Below are 20,437 nucleotides of genomic sequence, written 5' to 3' on the forward strand. Positions count from 1 at the left end.
GGTTATTATCATAACCCTGGTTCCCTGAAATAGAAATGTAATCATTAACTTATGGGTATTTATCCTTTATCCTTTAATACCGTCTTTTTCAAGCCTGATGCAATCATGGAGGCAGCGACCTTGAAGGTTAATGGTTACATTTCTATTTCAGGGAACCAGGTTATGATAATAACCTAATGTTCCTTACCAAGTACGAAATGTAACCATTACCTCATGGGTAGAAATGCCAAAGCTGTCGCAAGACAATTATTACAGATAACTGGAATGCCACAAAGCTCGACGAAGCCATCTTGTGCGTTACCATGAGGAATCCCAGTACTAATAGCTAGGGCTAAAAATTGATGGAGAATTCACCTCTATGTTTATGCTGTAAGGGTCGAGCTCGAGGCCGCCCTTAACACTCTTGTTCCAAAACCAGGGTTTTGTGGATCCACGACATTCAGCCGATAGAACCACGTAAAAGTATTGCATTGCAGATGTCCACAATAGAATAAAGCCCATGAGTTTGCCATGCCCCTGATGGAATGGGCAGTAAGCTTTTCTGGAGCAGGCAAGTTGGGTCGCTCATAGGCTGTCTTGACCTTGTCTGTGATCCATTTGGATAGCCTCTGCTTAGAAAGGGCTTTACCATGGGACTTAGCCCCATAACAGACAAAAAATTGTTCAGACTGCCTTCAACTCTGTGTTCTGTCCACATAATACGCTAATGCCCGCACTGGACAAAGTGTATGGAGATGCCACTCCCTGTCAGACTGGAAAGGAGGCGGATGAAAAGCCTCAAGTTCCACCATCTGGTTAATGTGGAATGCCGAGATTGGTGCGAAGTGTAACTTTCGCCCTGGCTTCTGAAAAAATTAAGCAGGCTGTTGCAATTTAAAAGAAAGCTGTTTTCATAGAAAATGAATGCTGAATGCTGAATGCAAGGGCTCAAAGGGGGGCTTCATAAGTGCGTCAAGCACCAAATTAAGCCTCCAGCGAGGGACAATGCCCTTTATGTGCGACCGAAACTGCCGAGCTCCCTTTAAAAATGGACCCACCAGGACATGAGCTCCTGGGGAGACTGAATCAATTTTAATATGACAAGCCGAAATGGCTGCCAAATAGACCTTCAATGTAGAGGGGGGATTTCCCCTCATCAAATAGGTCCTGTACAAATTGCAGTATAACTGCCATGGGACAGGTTGTAGGGTCAAAACCCTTAGGCAGGCACCATGCTTGAAAAACGCCCTACTTGCACCCATACTGGGAATGCGTGGACTACGCTCTGGCATTCTGTGAAGTGTTAATGACCTTATAGACAACCCCAGATGGCTCAAATGTTGCCGTTCAGGGGCCAGACCACAGAGCTGCAGGCTCGATGGGTCGGGATGCCACAATGTTCCCCGCACCTGACTGAGCAGGTTGTGGCATTTCAGCAAGTTCCACGGCTATATCAGGGTTGATGGCCTGGTCCTGCCTGATCTTCTCCAGGCACAGCGGAAGCATAGCAAGTGGCGGAAAGGCATACAGAAGCTGCCTTGTCTACTGGTGTGCCAAGGCATCTATTGCCGGCGGGTCCCCAGCTCCTGTTATAGCAAACCAGAGGGGACAATGGGTTGATTTTTGGGAGGCAAAAGGGTCCAGCTGTGCTCTTCCCGAATCGTTGCTAAATGAGGATGAAGCCTCTGTTCTGAGGCATTGGGGGCTCCACTTTAAAGGAGGTCCGCTGCCCAATTCGTTACCCCTGGCAGATGTACTGCTCTTAGTGAGAGGAGGTGATAGTGTGCCCAAAGCAACAGCTTGCAGGCTACCCGATGGAGACTAGGGGACCTAAGGCCACCCTGGTGGTTTATGTAAGCCACCACGGTAGTGTTGTCTGTCTGGACAAGCATGTGTGTCTGGACAAGCATGTGTGTCTGGACGCATCCGTGGTGATAACCTCCCTTCTGGCAACGCTGCCCAGCGCTACGTTTAAGTGTAAGTGAGCAGGCTGTGTCCACCAGGAAAGCGCCTGCAGACAGTGCCGAGACACTGTCAGCAGGCGGTCTGGGTTCAATGTGGGCTTAAAAACCAGGCTTGGAGAAAGCTCATGTGCAGAAGACCCAAAGGGTCTGGGAAGCTGATGTCATCAAGCCCAGAAGCCTCCGAAACTACTGTGAGCTTTTTGTTGAGCTGGAAAAGCTTCAGACACGAGGCTGTTCTCTGCATGGGCATGGAGTTCAGATGCACTCCCAAATAGGAGACTGTCTACGAGGATGTCAGCTGGCTCTTTGCATGGTCAATGACAGACATAACCGATGAAGGTGGTCTGTGAAGAGTTCCGTGTGAGCCACTGCCTTCACTGGCGACTGAGCACAAATCAGCCAGTTGTCCAGGTAATTGAGTACCTGATGGCTCCGAGTCTCAATGGGGCCAGAATAGCCTCCATGCACATTGAAAAGGCACAGGCAGCTAGACAAAGGCCGAATGGCAGTACCTGAAACTTGTACGCTGTCCCTTGTAAAGTGAACCTGGGATACCTCCTGTGCCCTGGTCTTATGGGGATGAGAAAATACGTGTCTTTCAAGTCCACGGTGGTGAACCAGTCGCCTGGCCTTATTGACTGCAACAGCTGTTGCATAATCAACATTTTGAACCTCCGTCAACTCAGATACAGGTTGACCTGTCTGAGGTCGAGGATTGGTCAGACGCCACCATCCCATTTGGGCACAAGGAAGTACCTGGAGTAAAACCCTTCTTCCCAAAAGGATGGGTGAACTGTGCAAATAGCCCGCATCTGTAACAGGGCTGTCACGTCCTGAGACAACACCATTGTGTCTCGTGGAAATAGTAATTACTATAAGCATGTAATTATTCGCAATAAGTGAAAAAAACACAAGCGATAAGATCAGATATAAGTATGATACTTATCTGTTCATAGATCGCGCTCTCAGGTGGGGAAAATTGATGACTATATTTGTGTCAGCAGTCTTTTTATGACCTTGGGAGCAGGCACAACTGCGTCACAGGCACTGCGTGCAGCTTTGATATACAGTGCCTTGCAAAAGTATTCAGACCCCTGACCAATTCTCTCATATTACTGAATTACAAATGGTACATTGAAATTTCGTTCTGTTTGATAGTTTATTTTAAAACACTGAAATTCAAAATCAATTATTGTAAGGTGACATTGGTTTTATGTTGGGAAATATTTTTAAGAAATAAAAAACTGAAATATCTTGCTTGCATAAGTATTCAACCCCTGTGCTGTGGAAGCTCCCAGTTTACACCGATAAAAGAAATTGCCCTAACGAGGACACAATTACCTTACCATTGGCCTCCACCTGTGAACCATTAAAGTTGCTGTCACATTTTCTGGATAAAAACCCCACTGTTGAATGATCATTGATCAGGCTGTGAATCTAAAGGAAAATGAAGACCAAAAAGCATTCTACAGAAGTTAGAGATAAAGTAATACAAATGCATAGATTAGGGAAAGGGTACAAAATAATATCCAAGTGTTTGGATATCCCAGTGAGCACAGTTGGATCAATCAGGAAGTGGAAGCTGCATCACACCACCCAGGCACTGCCAAGAAAAGGTCGTCCCACAAAACTCAGTGCTCAAACAAGAAGGAGACTTGTGAGAGAAGCCACAGAGAGGCCAACAATCACTTTGAAGGAGCTACAGAGTTCAGTGGCTGGGAGTGGAGTAATGGTGCACCAGTCAACCATATCAAGAGCTCTGCATAACACTGGCCTGTATGGGAGGGTGGCAAGAAAGAAGCCGTTACTCAAAAAGTACCATCTGAAAGCACGAGTTTGCCAGAAAGCATGAGAGTGACCCAGCTGCGATGTGGGAAAAGGTTTTGATATGTTCTAAGATATGTTATGTCTTTTCATAAACCTTCCAAATGAACCAGATCCAAATAGTTAAATAAATGGAACTGGTACCAAAACAAACAGTTTAAATAACACCAGTTTCAGACCTTAATATTTTCTTTATCAACTGTTTCAGTTTGGTTACTTTAAAGTAATCTGACAATAAAAGAAAAACTCACCCCTCATGTAGGCTATAAATTGTATCTGTATCAGGATTGCTGTTCATTGCTTCCTGCCATGTTTTCCATCTCTTTCATGTCCCTTGTTTCACAGGTAAAATTATTTGGAACATCTGGTGGATCTATAATAGTAATTGACAATACAGTATTCATGTATCACAATGGTCTTATACATAAAACCACAGCCATGCTTTATTTTCATCCAACCTTTCTTAAGGTAATTTACAGTTTTATATTATGTAATAAAAATATTTTTCAGCCATTATTCTTCTCATTTTTTTTATATGGTTTACATACAGTAGCTTTATCAAAGTAGCCTCTGAAACCAAACAGTGGAAGTGCTTTATAGATAACGATTGTGTTTGTTTAAAATCTTTGATAGGATTTTCTTTCAAAGCTCGTCATGTGCTACCGTTCCATCCACAGATGTGTTTGTTGAGGACGAGGAAACCAGTTGGAAGCGTGAACTAGTAAGTGCTTCTAAACCCATGACAAAAAGTACCATCTGAAAGCACGTCTGGAGCCAGAAAGCATGAGAGTGACCCAGCTGCGATGTGGGAAAAGGTTTTGTGGTCAGATGAGATCAAGATAGAGCTTTTTGGCCAAAACTCAAAGCGCTATGTGTGGCGCAAACCTAACACTGCCCATGCCTCAAGACACACCATCCCTACAGTGAAGTATGGTGGTGGCAGCATCATGCTGTGGGGATGCTTCTCATCAGCAGGGACTGGGCATCTTGTTAAAATTGAATGAAGAATGGATGGAGCAAAATACAGGGAAATACTGCAAGAGAACCTGCTTCAGTCCGCTAAAAAACTGACCCTTGGGAGGAAATTCACCTTTCAGCAGGACAATGATCCCAAGCACAAGGCCAAAGCAACATTGGAGTGGCTCAAGAACAAAAAGGTGAATGTCCTACAGTGGCCCAGTCAAAGTCCTGATCTCAATCCCATTGAGAATCTGTGGCACTATTCGAAAATTGCGGTTCACAAGCGTCGTCCAACCAACCTGAACAACCTGGAGCAAATCTGCCAAGAAGAATGGGCCAAAATCACTCCGACACTGTGTGCAAAGCTGGTACATACTTACCCCAAAAGACTTAAAGCTGTTATTGCAGCAAAAGGTGGCTCTACCAAATATTAATGTGTGGGGGTTGAATACTTATGCAAGCAAGATATTTCAGTTTTTTTTTATTTTTCTTAAAAATATTTCCCAACATAAAACCAATGTCACCTTACAGTAATTGATTTTGAGTTTCAGTGTTTTAAAATAAAATATCGAAAAGAACGAAATTTCAATGAACCGTTTGTAATTCAGTAATATGAGAGAATTGGTCAGGGGTCTAAATACTTTTGCAAGGCACTGTATCTGTTCAGATTAGATGGTATTAAAAGGATAGATGTTCATGAGGTAATGGTTACATTTCATACTTGATAGGGAATAATATATATCTCTTCCAGCTGTGTGCTGTGGCTTATGTGACAAAGACCATGCCTGTGTTTTTTTTTTTTCCCCAGCAGGTCTACTGTTTAAACTGGGCATGGTGTTTCTGGTCCCAGTTCTTGTGGCACTGATTGTGATAATGTGTGCTTGGCAATACAGGAGAAAGTAAGTCTTGTCCCCTACTGTTTGTTTTCAAAACATGCCAATGAATTTAGTCATGTTGATTTAAAATATAATAATAATAATAATAATAATAATAATAATAATAATATACACCCTCGCTATAACATCCTTCATTATAACGAACCTGGCCCCTGGACCCCAAATATAAAAAACAAAAAATTTAAATAAACACATACTGTCAGCATCCTGATCTGTACGCACGGGATGCCACCTCCACAGGGAAGTCAACTCTTTTGGCTGTGTTACTATGCCTCAGAAACGAAAATCAGTTTATGTTGCAACAAAGCTGGAAACTATATTGATCGTTTGAAAAAAGCAGTAACGCACACATATCTGTCGAGAATATAGGTTGTCAGACAGTCTTTTGGCCTGTTCAGTAACCATGTGACAAAGCAAAATTGATTAAAGAAAAAAATGCAACGAAAAAAACCTGAGGATCTAATGAACGAGGATCTGATTAACTTTTCACGTCAAACCTTTCATGTCGGGTTGACTGAATAAAAGTTTAGCTTTGGGATTTTTGCTTTTTGTACTGCGTTTTAATTCTTTAACGGATAGGATAAAGCAAAGGCAGAACACTGCATACATGAGACGAACAGGTACATGTAATTGTACTTTTATTCACAATATCATCTCATTAACTTACTCCAAAAGTTAATCGTTCTTATTAATTGTCCTTGCTCTATAACGAACCCCTCGATATAACAAACAAAAGGCTTGGACCCCAAAAGGTCCATTATAGCAAGGGTGTACTGTAATTATAATAATAATGTAAATAAAGCACATTGGTCCATATTTACAAAGTTTTGCATCAATTGCCTTTCCCTCATGAAGATTCTAAAGACGGCTGTGTGGTCCTGTGGTTAAAGAAAAGCGCTTGTAACCAGGAGGTCCCTGGTTCAAATCCCACATCAGCCACTGACTCGTGTGACCCTGAGCAAGTCAATTTATCTCCTTGTGCTCCGTCTTTTGGGTGAGACGTATTTGTAAGTGACTCTGCAGCTGATGCAGAGTTCACACACCCTAGTCTATAAGTCGCATTGGATAAAGGCGTCTGCTAAATAAACAAATAATAATTTCATACAAAAAAAGGCATGAAATAGGAAACAAAAAAGTGCAGTAATCTTGATGTAATGATGAATAGTTTTAAACAATTCTGTCTTTCAGATTAAAGAAACTGGGTTTGCTAATTTGTTCTTCATCTACATCAGAAAATATCAGAGCCCTTCAGTGGGATAGCAGCATCTTTGAGGTAATTCTTGTCCTGTTCAAAAGAATACATGTGCAACTGTAGTGCATGAGACTGAGCATGCATCATGTACTGTTCTGGCTTCTGACCCATGCCAGGGAGGTTAAAAGCTCTTGTCTGGCTCTTGAATAGTTGCAGGATTAGTCTAGTAAATATTTGATGGGAAACACACTTCTGTTCACAATCTGTCTGTGATGTCACTACAAAATACATCTTTTTGGCCCTGATTTACTTTTGCTCCAGTACAAAGTTGGTACTACTTTGTTTTAACTGGAATAAAACCAAAAAATATTTAAAAATACAACTTCAACAGAATAGCACTACATTTCTTGAGTGGTACTTACACATTTTAAAAACTAGGGACATTATTTGGGTTTGTTTTTGGTGTGATTGGTTTGTGAATGTGTCCCCACAGACCAGCAAAACAGTTCAGTCTACAGAGCCAGAGGACTGCACATACTGCAAAATTGAGATTGTGGAATCCAAGAAAGAAAAAGAAGAATTATTACCTACACCTAGCTCCGAATTTGAGTCTGAAAATGAGGAGTTCACAGTTTCGCATACTGCATGGACTTACTGCTTAAATAAACCCCCTGCTCCTGGTGAAAAAGAAAACACAGATTTCAAGGATCTTAAAGGGTCTGTTGAATTTGCGAACCTGAGTTACTTTCCAGACCAGAACCTTTTGGGCAGCCAGGAGTCAGATCCTCAACATGCATCTATACCCACCAATCTTTCTCCAATCAAGATGGCTATTGCCACACTGGACTATGTATCACATACAAGCTAAAAGAGGTGCTTACGTTACAGACTGAAAAATGTTAGGGTGGACTAAACCCAGACCAAAAATACTGCACAGCTGTGACTCTTGCATTGACACTTTACTGTACTATACTGAGAAGCAAATTCTAAATAACCCTGTTTATCCCTGCTGTGTTTACCTTCACATGTGATCTCCAGTATTAATTTAGCTAAATACAGTGCATACCCTTGAGTATGTAATTTTTAACAATCTTAGTACCCCTCATGTTTTAGTTGCGTACACAATGGCCTATTAAAATGTTTTGCATAGTCCAATTGGGGGAAACTTGATCTGGGACGACTCCAAATTTACCACTTCCTAAATGTGGCCAAAATCCAATCAACATTTGAAAGAATGAACCTGGATACTTCAATGACTGTACCACCTTAAATAATGTGTAATGTGAAATAATGTGATATCTTGTAACAATTGTAAGTCGCCCTGGATAAGGGTGTCCGCTAAGAAATCAATAATAATAATAATAATAATAATAAATAAATAAATAAAAAGGAAAGTAACCAAAAAACAGTTTATGTATATTTTATTTACAGTGTATCCCTTCGATAAGATTGTATGCTTCATGAGGCTTGTAATGCCCAAAGACATTTACTGTACACACTATACAAAAGGAACAACAATTTGGGCATAACCATATTTGGAAAAGCCTATTTAAATTATACACAGCTTCATGAAATAATTATTTTCAAGGAAAAAATATAAATATTTTTTTTCTTTCTTTTTTTCTATGATACAGGTATACAATATAAAATCAGGTTTCAACATCCATTCAGGTGACCTACAAACACAAGAACATCCAAATATGTAGCAGCATATTTCTTAAAAAAAAAAAAAAATGGCATTTGGCTATGATGCCCTAATCTGGCCAAGTATTCAACAACATTTAAGTATCCCATAATTTTACATATGGATACTGGGGGGAAAAAAAACAAACAAAAAAAAACATTTATTTTAATAAAATTGTCATGAAAATCTTTTATTTTACTTACAATATCAAATTATATAATCATTTTGGCATAACTTGTTTATGCTATTTAGTTTAAATAGGGTAATTTAGAAAGTAAATTAGCCAAGTCGTGCAATTTGTGCATGCTGTGATATTCTGAATTATAAAAGTTTTGAGAAGATGTAAATGAAAAGGATACATTCGATAGAAAACTTGCAAAACAACTTGAAAAAAATACAAATAGAGATAATTTTGAGTGAAGGGAGAGTACTTTTGCAGTGAAATTAAATTGTTGGGTCTATGGCCTTTGTATGGATTACCTGCACAGGCAGCATGCACTTTCTATATACAGTATTATCCCCTTCAGCTCTGTAATATAATGTAAGTGTGTGAGTGAATGAGTGAGTGAGTGAGTGATTGAGTGTGCCACTATTTCAGTTTTACCCTTAATACCTGGACCTCTGAAAATTCCACAAAAAAGATCCCAGACATTTAATGCATTCATCCACGCAACGATAAAAAAAAAGAAATAATAATAAAAAAAAACCTAGTTTTACCATCGTTGCTTATGGAATTCACACTCATTCCCATTTAACCTTCATTGTACCTTGGACTGCTTTTCTGAAATGCTTGAGAGGAATAAGTTAAATTAAAAATGTGACCCTTCACTAGACTCGAACATTAAGCTTAGACTGTCAGGACACATTACACAGGAAGATATGGAAGCATTAGTGAAGTATCAACTCAAAACCAGTTAACTGGCTAGCCATCTCTCAACCAATGTTTCACATTATAACCAACATTTTGGAAAACAAAACAAAACAAAAACATTTGTTTTCACATTGCTCTATCTGAAAGATTCTGCAGTCAAAAATAGATTTGTTCATATTTAATTTCTCATACACTTACAACTGCAACCATACTATAATTAATACAATTTTACAAGCCATACTGTATACTGCTTGGAAAAAAAAGGTTTTCCCAAATTCAAAAAAGATGCCAAAAAGATATACGCATTCCTGTACAATTACCATTTAAGAACTAATAATTTTGTGAATGTTTCTGGTGGTAACCAGTAGAAGTAGCCCAGCATGCTATGATTGACTGAGGTCTTTGTAGGCAGTGCATGATGACAAACAGAGTTTAGACACTCTAAACTGCAGAAAGTACCTGTAAATTAATCTGCAATTTATTCAATAAATTAGATTATGAATTCTGTTCTCTAAAATAATAAACCAGTTATTGACACAAATGCAAAAGATTTAAAGCTCCCTTGGTACTGCAGAATAATATTAAGTACGTGGTCCAGCCAAAAACGATTCCTGTAAAAATACCCATTTATAAAGCAATATATTTTCTCTACCATTGTAGTTAAGGGGTATGTTGCATAGCAGTTTTTAAAAATTATTTTTTATGACAAATGTTTAAAAAATATATTAAGCCCCTGGCATTGCAATAGAATAATTAATGTATTTGCCTGTTCTATAAATAAATAAAAAAGGCAACATTGCAGCTGGTAACATGCTAAGATACTGAAATGGTTTACAGGTTTAAGCATTTGTCGTTACTACAAACATTTGATAGCTATGTTTGGGGGGGGGGGGGGGGGGAGGAGATGTCCTGACAACATAAAATGTTTTTGTAATACGTACGATAACATTTACAACTGTGAAGGTACTAGACATGATTACAGTACAGAAAAAATGCATACAATTACTCAAATTGCAGGGATTGCTTGCTCCTGAATCTGGATGTTTGTTTTTTGGTGTGGAATGGAGATTTCTTGACAAGATTCTGTTTTGAATCTTCCTGTACCCATAGAACACTATGTGTTGCAATATGGCACTTGTTAAATACAATTCTTAATGTGTCTGCAGTGGCAAAGACAAAGCTGTTCAGTTACAAAACAAATTTATGCATTGCATATGCTGCAGATCAGGTCAGGAACTATACATTGCTGTGTACAAAATACTGTTGCTTCAGAATTTGGTACATTTTGCTTTTTACTGCAGTCCATTAAGTTTCCAGACAACAGTAGTAAATGCACTGAATCTAGATTACTTTTGAGAAACATAAGCAGTCCTTGATGTTTCTGGTCACTTGCCTGGATTCATGTATGCCATAATCGACCGTGTTGCACTTTATAAAATACATAAATTACAATTACACCATTTACAACAATTCATTAAATTGTATTGCAGCTTTTAAAAACCAAACAAAAAGTGATAAGAAAAAAAAATGTAGTGAAAACACATATATGTTCTGGCTTTTTCTTCCTTGATCAGAAACTTTGGAAAGCCTGGAAATGTTTTACTCAAAATAGACAATATTATTTTTACAACTGTTATATAGTTTGTAAATAATTACCCAGGCCTTGGATAGTTCTGTCTTTTTCTTATGAGATGGCTAAAAACCACACAGTAGTGTTACAGATCACAAAAAGAAATATAATTAAAATACGTTTTTGCCATTTCATACTGAAAATATAGAATCTCTTTTCCAAATCCCTATTAATTAATATATTTAGGTAAAGATAAATTGTATATGTTCAGTGCTCAGTTCATTTGTGATACTCTACTTCAGCATTTGGTAACTGTGGTGACAAACAAAAAGCCACTCTATGGGTTAACAGGAGTTAAATCCCTATTTTGTTCAAGAGCTTGTCTTCTTTAGTTGACCGGTTCTCTGCCAAAGGGTATCAGACAGGAAAGAGACATTCCTTTGGCAGCGGGTGTGGCTATTCGCTAGTTGACACGGGTTTTGAGAGTAAAAGAATGCGTGAGAAGACAGAAGGATGGATCAGAACTCAGATGTGGGCATCTACTGCTACTTGCTTTGGTGGTGTGGCTAAGATGGTCTCAGCTTCCTCATACATCTGCCACAAAGAAAACAATATTTGTGTCAGCTCCAGAGTAATAGTTCTCTTAAAGTCCTATCAAATACAAAAACGTATAAAAAATGTAACATTTATTAGAATAGGCTTTATAGAAAACTACCATAGGAGATGGAACCGTTTAAGATGAAAACTATAAAATGTATTGTATAAAAGTGTAACCAATGTAGTTCTACAGTACTCAGAATGTAAAAAATAATAATTCTTGTTTTATCCCCCCCCCAATGTATTGTGTAGTTAGGTGAGCAGTTTTTAGTTTAGAAAAAAAAAAAAGTTACCGGAGTGAACTGGACATCCTGAAAGAGCTCTTGAATAAACCGTCGAGATAGCAGACGAAACATGCAGTGTGCAAGCAGGTGTGAAACTTCAGAGTACAGACAAATGTCATCAAAAGCATAAGGAAACTTTTCCTTAATTCTGAAAAAAAGAAAGAAAAAAGGTGGTCAAGGCACATACCATTACCTGATTTTTCAACAAAGAAAGATTTCTAACCTGTAATAAATAAACAAACAATCCAGGCCTAAGAAAAAGTAGAAAGTAAAAACAGAACTGGGGCATGGAAGCTTTAGGTTGATAAAAACTGAAATCTCACAACAAGAATAGTCGATATAAACCAAGAAGATTACTTGAACATCCTGTAAGCAGGGGAGGAATGCTTCTATATATTATCTATCTAATGAACTAGTCCAACACCATTACAGTTTAGGATTGTTTTTTGGATGTATACAGGCAAATAAATACCTTCCTTAAAAAGCAGACATGTACTGAAAGAATATGTAATTTCAACTACTATATGGAATAACACAAATCTTTTGCTTTCCATAATTCTCGCTATTCAGATTTTTTTTTGTTTAAGCCGAAGGATACTTGGAATACCAACAATTAAATGTTAAGAGTTGTATGCAACATACTCTGCGTGTGCATAGACAGCAACTGGACAAGATCAATGTACTTCAAAAGACATTGATCTTGTCATCAGATGTTGGCAAGCACTAATTTTAATAAACTTGATTAAAACTAGGGATGCGCCGAATACAGGATTCGGTTTCGGCCCGAATACCTACTTTTTGAGCAGGGTTCAGATTCGGCTGAATACATAGGATTCGTTTCACCGAATCCTATATCTGCCCAGACGCACATCCATTTTAATACATCCCACCAATGTGTGCAGTTCTTATTTAAATAAAAAACACGAATCCGGTATTGAACGCAACTGTTGTATTTAATAACAAGAACACGTTTTATGAACTCTGTTGCAGCTCTCAACTCCCTAAATTACTGGTGGCACATGCACTAACCGTGACATACAGGTGCTGAATGCAAACATACAGCACAGTCACATCACACTTTTCATGGAGTAAAGTTATGCAGTAAACCTGTAATATATAGTAACGGCAAACTGTTGTAGACTTTTGTGCTTTGTTGCTTTGTCTGTCAAACGCGTTCTAGAGATCATACTGAGATTTAAAAAATAATAATCTGTGCACAGAAATATATATTTTTTGTAACTTACAACTGTCAGATGTGCAAGACATTGAACAATATGCTTTAGTAAATTAAATTACGTTATTGTAATGTGCCAATACAAGTTGATTTATTTGGGAACTGCTGTATTTTATTAAAATATTTTTTAAAAGTATTTTGTAGCCTATTTGATATGTGTTACACACACGGCGCATTTAAATCAACGTGGGTTTTATTTCGCAGGGAGATTCAGGTCACTCATCACGGTATTTTTTTCTCATAGCTCTCAGATAGGGTTGTCAACAGGCTCCAGAATCTTGGGACACTTTAACCCTTTGCAGTCCTATGTCGGACCAGGTCCGACATTACAATTTTCCCTTTCCGGTCCGATGTCGGACCCTGTCCGACATCAAAAAGACGTCAAGCACAGGTCTCTAGTCGTTTTTTCTCCAGAAAAAGACGAGAAAATCTTTCAATGGACGAGTGAGACCGATAGGAGCCGAGAGAAGCTGGGGGTGGGGGGGGCGGATCTCAGCACACACATATCCCCGGCACCACAGAGATAACACAGACATAAACAAACAAGATAACTGTTTCCGCATCCAGCGCTCAAAAGAATATCACAGACATTTGCAGAGCTTTTTGAGATGTTATAGTAATAAAATAATGACTTGGATCGCATTATTGAGGAGTTTGGTGATAAAACGAGTGATCAGGAGATGATTTATCAGTATGCACGACTATGAAGAGGTATGTGAAAAATACAGCAAACAAGGGGTGGGGCAGGGCTGTAGATGCAGTACTGAGTGTCCTGTTGGTATGCAGTGCCTTTTAAACCTGTTTTACTGTGAAAAAAACTTTTAAACAGCGCGTGCAAAATAAACAGTGCGTGTGAAAATAAATTGGACCTGACGCGCTTGAGAGGCACTGAATAAATGGACCACTAAGGGTTAAGGCAGGTCAGAGTTTTTACCTCTCTAAACTGCAATGTATTCACAAGTAAAGTGGGTGTGAATTGCTTGAGCAGTTTAGTAAATGTATTTAATTGTTTAATTGTGGTGGCGATTCTATCCGGAGAGCCTCGTAACAACAATTAATCATATTGCTTGAATTTTTTTAAACCGTAAACAATATCTATCAGAACAGTGCAACACTATTATTATAGATAACTTTGCACTCACTTATTATAGATAACTTTGCACTTTCATTTAACCTTGTGGCATCAGGTAAAGTTTCTACTTGTTTAACATTGCTTTACTGTTTAATATTGCTTTACACAGTCCCGCCCAGTCAGAGACTCAGAAAGACAATCAGTGCTGTTTAGGTCTGATTAATGGAAACGATCCTCATTGCAGTTAAGAGAGTTGAGTTACAAAACCTGACCTGCCTTTAAGTGTCCCGAGATTCTGGAGTTTGCTGGCAACCCTACTCTCAGATCAGGTGACACAGGTTGAAACGTCATTAAAGAAAACCGAGGGTTATGGCAAAGATGCAGCTCTCCTTTCTTGTAAAGGTAAACAGTTCTGTATTTTGACTTTTCTGTTGTGGGGGGAGGGGGCTAGCTGTAAATTGTGTAAGTTTCAAACTGAAATCTTATTCAGGGATATATTTCCATTCGGTAATAAAAAATACTATTAACTAAAAGGCTCAAAACTATAGATTCTGCGTGTCCATTGTAAGTAGCTGCCAGTCTGTTTTTCATTCAACAGTTTCCTTCAGTTTTCTTGACAGATTTTGTAGATTCGGTATTCAGCCGAATCTTTTGAGATGGATTCGGTATTTCGGCTGAATCCCAAAAACTTGGATTCGGTGCATCCTTAATTAAAACCCATCTCTTACGTGAGGAGACCAGTTTCATGTCCCTTGGTTCCCACCGAGCTGCTCAGATTGACAACCAAGCGTAAGACTTCTTTGCGCAGCAGCACACGGCTTGCATGGGCGTCCTCAGGGATGGACTTTCCTCCTTTATTAAAACAAACGAATACAAAAACACATAAATAAAATAATAAATGTACACCCATATAAGGATATAATTCTAAAATCAAGGGTATCTGGTGAAATGAACCACAAGAGCGCAACCTCAAGTGGTTTATCAATATCACCAGAAATCTGAGACAGAATTACAGCCTTATTTGTACAGTGTTGGTGCATATTATTTGATACGGTACAGGGTGACATAACAGACACTAGCAATTGTAAAACTATCAGTGTTTATTTTTCAACAATTAAAGTGTTGAGAAAAAACGAATTAAAACAAAAACAATTACTAGGAATCGGAGTAGAAAATTCACTTGGTTCTTTTGGAGGATGGAGTTGGATAATTTCCTTGTCACTCAAGAGCCTACTTTGAGGGTCTATACTGCCTAACATCCCACAGAGGGCATGTGGCTGAGGTAATTTCTTGTTAAATGTATGTCCCTTATTGTTTTTCTAAGAGTACTTGTATTATGTTGTTCTTCTATGAATTTGTCCCTGTCTTCTGCAGATAAAACCTTAAATCTGCAGGCCGTTGTTTGTTTTGGTATTGACTGTTGTGTTGCTTTCATGTACTGTTGGTAGAGTTTGTTTTTAAAAATTATCATCCTTATTATACACAGGCAATCTTATACTTGGGTCTCGCGCCACCACTGTGTATAAGACAACTGCAAAACAAAGAAATTTATGGAAAATGACTGTTCACTAAGGATAGGATGAATTGCAATACTATTAAATATGCCCTAGGGGGCACTGGGTGTTACCAGAGGGAGTCTATGGAGAAATCTAACGGTAAAAGAATTGTAGTGAGTATGTGCAATTCAATAAAACAAGTTTGTGTCTGTCCTAAGCTATGTGTTGAGCGCATCATTATAGTTATAAAGTGACATTCACCACGTATAATAATAATAATAATAATAATAATAATAATAATAATAATAATAATAATAATAATAATACTGCAAAATTAATTTTGTTTATTTAGTAGATTATTTGTTGATTTAGTAGACGCCTTTATCCAAGGCGACTTACAGAGACTAGGGTGTGTGAACTATGCATCAGCTGCAGAGTCACTTACAATTACATCTCACCCGAAAGACGGAGCACAAGGAGGTTAAGTGACTTGCTCAGGGTCACACAATGAGTCAGTGGCTGAGGTGGGATTTGAACTGGGGATCTCCTGGTTACAAGCCCTTTTCTTTAACCACTGGACCACACAGCCTCCTAATTTTGAGTAATAAATAATGTATTATTTTCTTTACCTTTACCAAGTACAAGCTCTATACTCTGTGTGCTGCTTGCTGAGCCCTGGGATACTACATCACTACATCCTGAAACTCCAGAAAATGTGGACTGTGCTGTCACCTCCAGGTGATTGTGAATGGTCTGCCCACACCAGTTTGAATATGGAATGTCACGGAAATCTAAAGCAAAAGCAAAACAATTTTGAACACCACAAAAAAGGAATGATACACACTGTATGTGATAAAGTAATGTTAAATAAAAATCAGGGCATAATTTAGGACTCCAGCTTTTTAAACATTGAGTCTGAAGAGTAAACACACACAAAGAGTATGCAAAACTGGTATTTGTGGAATTACAAGGAATGAAGGTTCCAGACAAAGAATACAGAGTTAACATAACGTTAATAGATGGCCACACTGATCACAAGTTCCTAAATGGGTAACATTTTATGTCAAAAATACTGAAACTGCTTGCAGACCTTGGTTTTATCTGACATGCTACCTTGTTCCAGGTTGTTTTCGGAGAGTTCTCAATCCATTGCTGTAACGTTCTCCATGGTAATGGATTTGGCCAACTTAGAAACTTGCATTCTACCAGGTTGTCCTGGACAGTAAGATTTTTATTTGGTTCTTAATTTGACAAGTCCAAAACTAATCTGTTACCCCTATAACAAGACAAATCAGTTACCTGTGTGAATTAAAGTCGAGTTGATCTGGTTATTGGTCTGACAACCCAGTACCTGGACGCCAACACAGTAAAGGCAATTTTCATCTGTGTGCTCCTGCAGTCCTGTGTCCTCTGTGTTATCCAACAGATGTGTTGGGTCAGATCGACTGTTCATAAGCTCTGTAATACTGATCTGCTGCCTCAGTACCAGTACAGGGTTTCGCATTGAATCCCCAGAGGCTGAAACATGATTATATATTACCACATTAACAGCATAGCACACTTAAGGATGGAGCTTACTTGCATAGTCTTTAAAACAAGAACACCACTTAGTTATATACTGAGAGACATTTATATGCACCAACATTTTTATTTTTTTTAAACTTGTTCTTGAGACAAACATTTACAAATATGTCTTGTGAATAAATGATCTAAAACACTTTAGATTTTGCTGTCAGTCTTATAGGACAGCATATATATGCTTAATAATTTTGTAACACAACAGAACTCCTAGGTTTTACCATCTGAATCACCAAAGAAGAAATTTGCCAAGCGCTCTTCAGCAGGAGGGCTTGTCCTCTGTTGAAAGTATGGTGTTTCTTTTACCTGTAACATTGTAAACACACGTCTAGTCAAACCTTCCAAAAATGTGTTCAACATTCTACTGTTTTCCTGTTTAAATTATATTAGCATTTTGAAGTTGGAGCAGTCCACAGCAAATGCCGTCATCTGAAGGATGACTACTGATAATTAGGCTAATTTACAAATCAAGTGTAAATCTTTGTCCAGAGTGAATGGTGAGGATTGAGAACAATATATCCATTAACATTGGTTTAAAATAGGTGGCATTAGACTTTTCCTTCTATTAAAAAGGCATACATTTGTGAATGCCACTTTATCATGGTAAATTATTTTAACATTTCACCCATCATTTTTGTGGTATGTTTTTTCCACCATAAATGATTGTTGAAGGACTTATGAAACAAGAAGGCTACAGTTTGTGAAAATCAGAAGCCCCAATTATAAAACAGAGTATATATAAATATCAAGAAAAGCCTGCATTTTGTGAGCAAACTGATGTCGGTACCTGAAACATTTCATTGATATCCATAGGAAGTGCTAAGCCAATGTAATCATCAGAGCAGCCATAGGTGGCATTAGAGACCATTGAACGCACAGAGGAGGAGCGCTGCAGTGTATTTTGATTGATTGGACTTAGTAAGTCTTCTTTATCCAGTGATGCAAAGCTTAGGGCTTTCATAAACCTACACAGGAGTGAAAAGGCATGCATTAATATGTTTCAGAGAACAATTTAACAGAGAGAAAAACATTTTCTATGCCACAATCACTGTAGGCAGCTTCTAACACTCAAACTGCAGTTTTCTACACAAGCGTTCAAATTATTGTGCATCACTTACAACTATTTTTCAGTCTTTTAAAAGCAAGTTCATATGAACATCTATAATCTACGGTAACTTCTCTATTTTCTACGCAAAACAAATGGATTGTTTTACACTGGCTGTTGCTCCGCTGCGGATAAACTCCTGGAACAGGGATGCGCAAGAGGGCTTTTCCCAGTTAAACTTGCCTAAAACAAGTTTTGCTAAGTTAAAAGCACAAACAATCCATGAAGGAGCAACGCACCGCGGGAGGAGATTTCTTGGTGATCGTCGCTGGTTCACAGCTGTGCCATAATGAGAAGTACAGTCAAACCTCTTTAGTGAGAACCTGAAGGGACCACCAAAAACAGTTCTGATTACCCAGGTTTTACATTACAGAGGTTTGTTTCATTAAAATCACCGACTAATTGGTTATACAGGGGATGTTCTTAATAAAGAGGTTCTACTGTATTTGCATTATTAGTACTAGATTAAGTCTGGTTATTGCATAGGATAGAATTTAACCTACCTGTATGACTAATGCAAATGTCAAGTATTTTTCTTGGAACGTTGAAAATACAAAACAAAAAAAGTAGCTGGAAAATCACATTTAGGCTGCCATTATCTCAAATTAACATTACTGGTTATTAGGATAGAATAAAACAATAGCTATAAAAAGGACACATTCTGGTAAAATAAGTTTATGATGGGACACCCCCCTCCCCCCCCCGCCCATGCTACCAAGGACAGTTTTATCTCAGAATTATGGTGCTTAGAACACCAGCAATGGTAACCCGCTAATTATACAGTATGAATAGAGTATGCAAACTAATCTTTTTAGCACAAAGGCTACATCATTTGATCTCAGAGTAGCCAGTTTTGCGTATCAGCAGCATCTTGTCGCATGCGGTGATTTTGGCTACTCCTTACAAACCCTCTGAGGAGAGAACTGAAAATCTCACTATCCATCCTACCCTTAACCTTGTGTTTAAAATGGGAAGGATGTGAAACGTATCTTCCTCTTACTGTAAAATTTGTATAATACTACAAATCGTGGAAATAAGGTGGAAATAAGGTGGAAATAAGGGAACACAACAAAAGTACACATTGTACGTTACCTGCGAGGTGTCAGCCTAGAGTCCAAACTCCCAGTTTTCATGGTGATGGTGTCTGTAAAAAGAACATCCTTTGCTGGAGATGCCAGGGCCTCTGAATGGGAAAGAGAGGCGTGCATCCGTTGTTGCTGCAGACGCTTCAGTGTGGCATAGCCAAAGGCATCCCTTGTGTACATGAAATTGTAGTCAGCTAGGTTCTTTATTGTAGTGACTGATGGAACCTTCAAGGACTGGGCCCTTCTGGGAAGGGTGTGTGAGGACCCAGGGGGCACCAAGGACACAGAGTTTGACTTTGATAGAGGCAAGTGGTTAGACTGGGGAGTAAGAGAGTGGAGGGTCTTTACAGTTTTGGTACTCACCACTGTGTTTAGGCTCACACAGTCAGTGTCAATGGTGGTTGTATCCACCCCACCCACTGTCTCCCGTGAAGGGCTAGAGCTCATTGAACTAATGCCACTGGTGGTGGTGTCCGTGTTAAAGCTTTGGCTGCGGCTTTTAAACTGAGTGCTGGTGGAGCCATCCCCCACTAGCCTCTCCCTGCTGGTGTGTTCTCTGTGGTTCTCACTCCCCAGACCCTTTGGAAGCTTAAGGTCAGGCTCTCCGATGCTTGGGGTGCTACCCCTGTCCTCGGACGCTTTGCTTCCTACAAGAGAGGTTTTTAAGCTCACTGTGGGGCTATTTGGGCTGCGGCTCCCGTTAAAAACTAGAGTAAAGAAGTCCCCTTGTGTGGAACTGGAAGGCTCTGTAACGGTACGCTTACGCCTCAGACCAGGCTTAGGTTCCACCGGCACCTTCCCTCCCTTGGGGTCACTACTACTGCGCAGCTTCTTGCTGGGCAGTGTAAAGGAGTTGAGTAACCGGTTTCTGACAAAACGTGTGGAGGCGAGGATGGTGAAAGGGCTGCGGTCCTTCAGAGGTTTGGGTCTCATGTAAATTGGCTGATCCTCTGTAAGATCCACACTGTCACACTTGTCATCATCCAAAATATACATACCTGAAGTAAGAAAACACAACTTGCAGTCTCGCCTAATTTTGGTACAGT

General features: G+C 39.1%; 2 protein-coding genes across 7 annotated transcripts in view; one reads left to right on the forward strand and one right to left on the reverse strand.

Moving 5' to 3' along the window:
* LOC117420755 (leukemia inhibitory factor receptor-like) overlaps positions 1–8,210 on the forward strand; it is a 45,883-nt gene extending 37,673 nt beyond the window's left edge. For 4 of the 5 annotated variants that reach the window (XM_034034361.3, XM_034034366.3, XM_034034364.3 and 1 more), the window contains exons 16-18: positions 5,536–5,626; positions 6,812–6,896; positions 7,309–8,210. In XM_034034361.3, coding sequence (XP_033890252.2) covers positions 5,536–5,626; positions 6,812–6,896; positions 7,309–7,683 — 551 coding nt within the window. In that variant the 3' untranslated portion in view covers positions 7,684–8,210. The remainder of the gene's footprint in view (positions 1–5,535; positions 5,627–6,811; positions 6,897–7,308) is intronic. The other variant, XM_034034365.3, reaches the window with a different exon arrangement.
* Positions 8,211–8,219: 9 nt separating this feature from the next.
* The window catches only part of LOC117420950 (rapamycin-insensitive companion of mTOR-like), a 72,986-nt gene continuing 60,768 nt past the window's right edge, over positions 8,220–20,437 (reverse strand). Inside the window, exons 31-39 of one of the 2 annotated variants that reach the window (XM_034034751.3) lie at positions 19,399–20,389; positions 18,546–18,629; positions 17,989–18,166; positions 17,423–17,507; positions 16,923–17,141; positions 16,253–16,414; positions 14,856–14,979; positions 11,831–11,969; positions 8,220–11,534 (exon numbers count right to left, since the gene is read on the reverse strand). In XM_034034751.3, coding sequence (XP_033890642.2) covers positions 11,466–11,534; positions 11,831–11,969; positions 14,856–14,979; positions 16,253–16,414; positions 16,923–17,141; positions 17,423–17,507; positions 17,989–18,166; positions 18,546–18,629; positions 19,399–20,389 — 2,051 coding nt within the window. In that variant the 3' untranslated portion in view covers positions 8,220–11,465. The remainder of the gene's footprint in view (positions 11,535–11,830; positions 11,970–14,855; positions 14,980–16,252; positions 16,415–16,922; positions 17,142–17,422; positions 17,508–17,988; positions 18,167–18,545; positions 18,630–19,398; positions 20,390–20,437) is intronic. The other variant, XM_034034753.3, reaches the window with a different exon arrangement.

The sequence above is a fragment of the Acipenser ruthenus genome, chromosome 1 (genome assembly GCF_902713425.1).
Source record: "Acipenser ruthenus chromosome 1, fAciRut3.2 maternal haplotype, whole genome shotgun sequence".
Taxonomy (NCBI): domain Eukaryota; kingdom Metazoa; phylum Chordata; class Actinopteri; order Acipenseriformes; family Acipenseridae; genus Acipenser; species Acipenser ruthenus.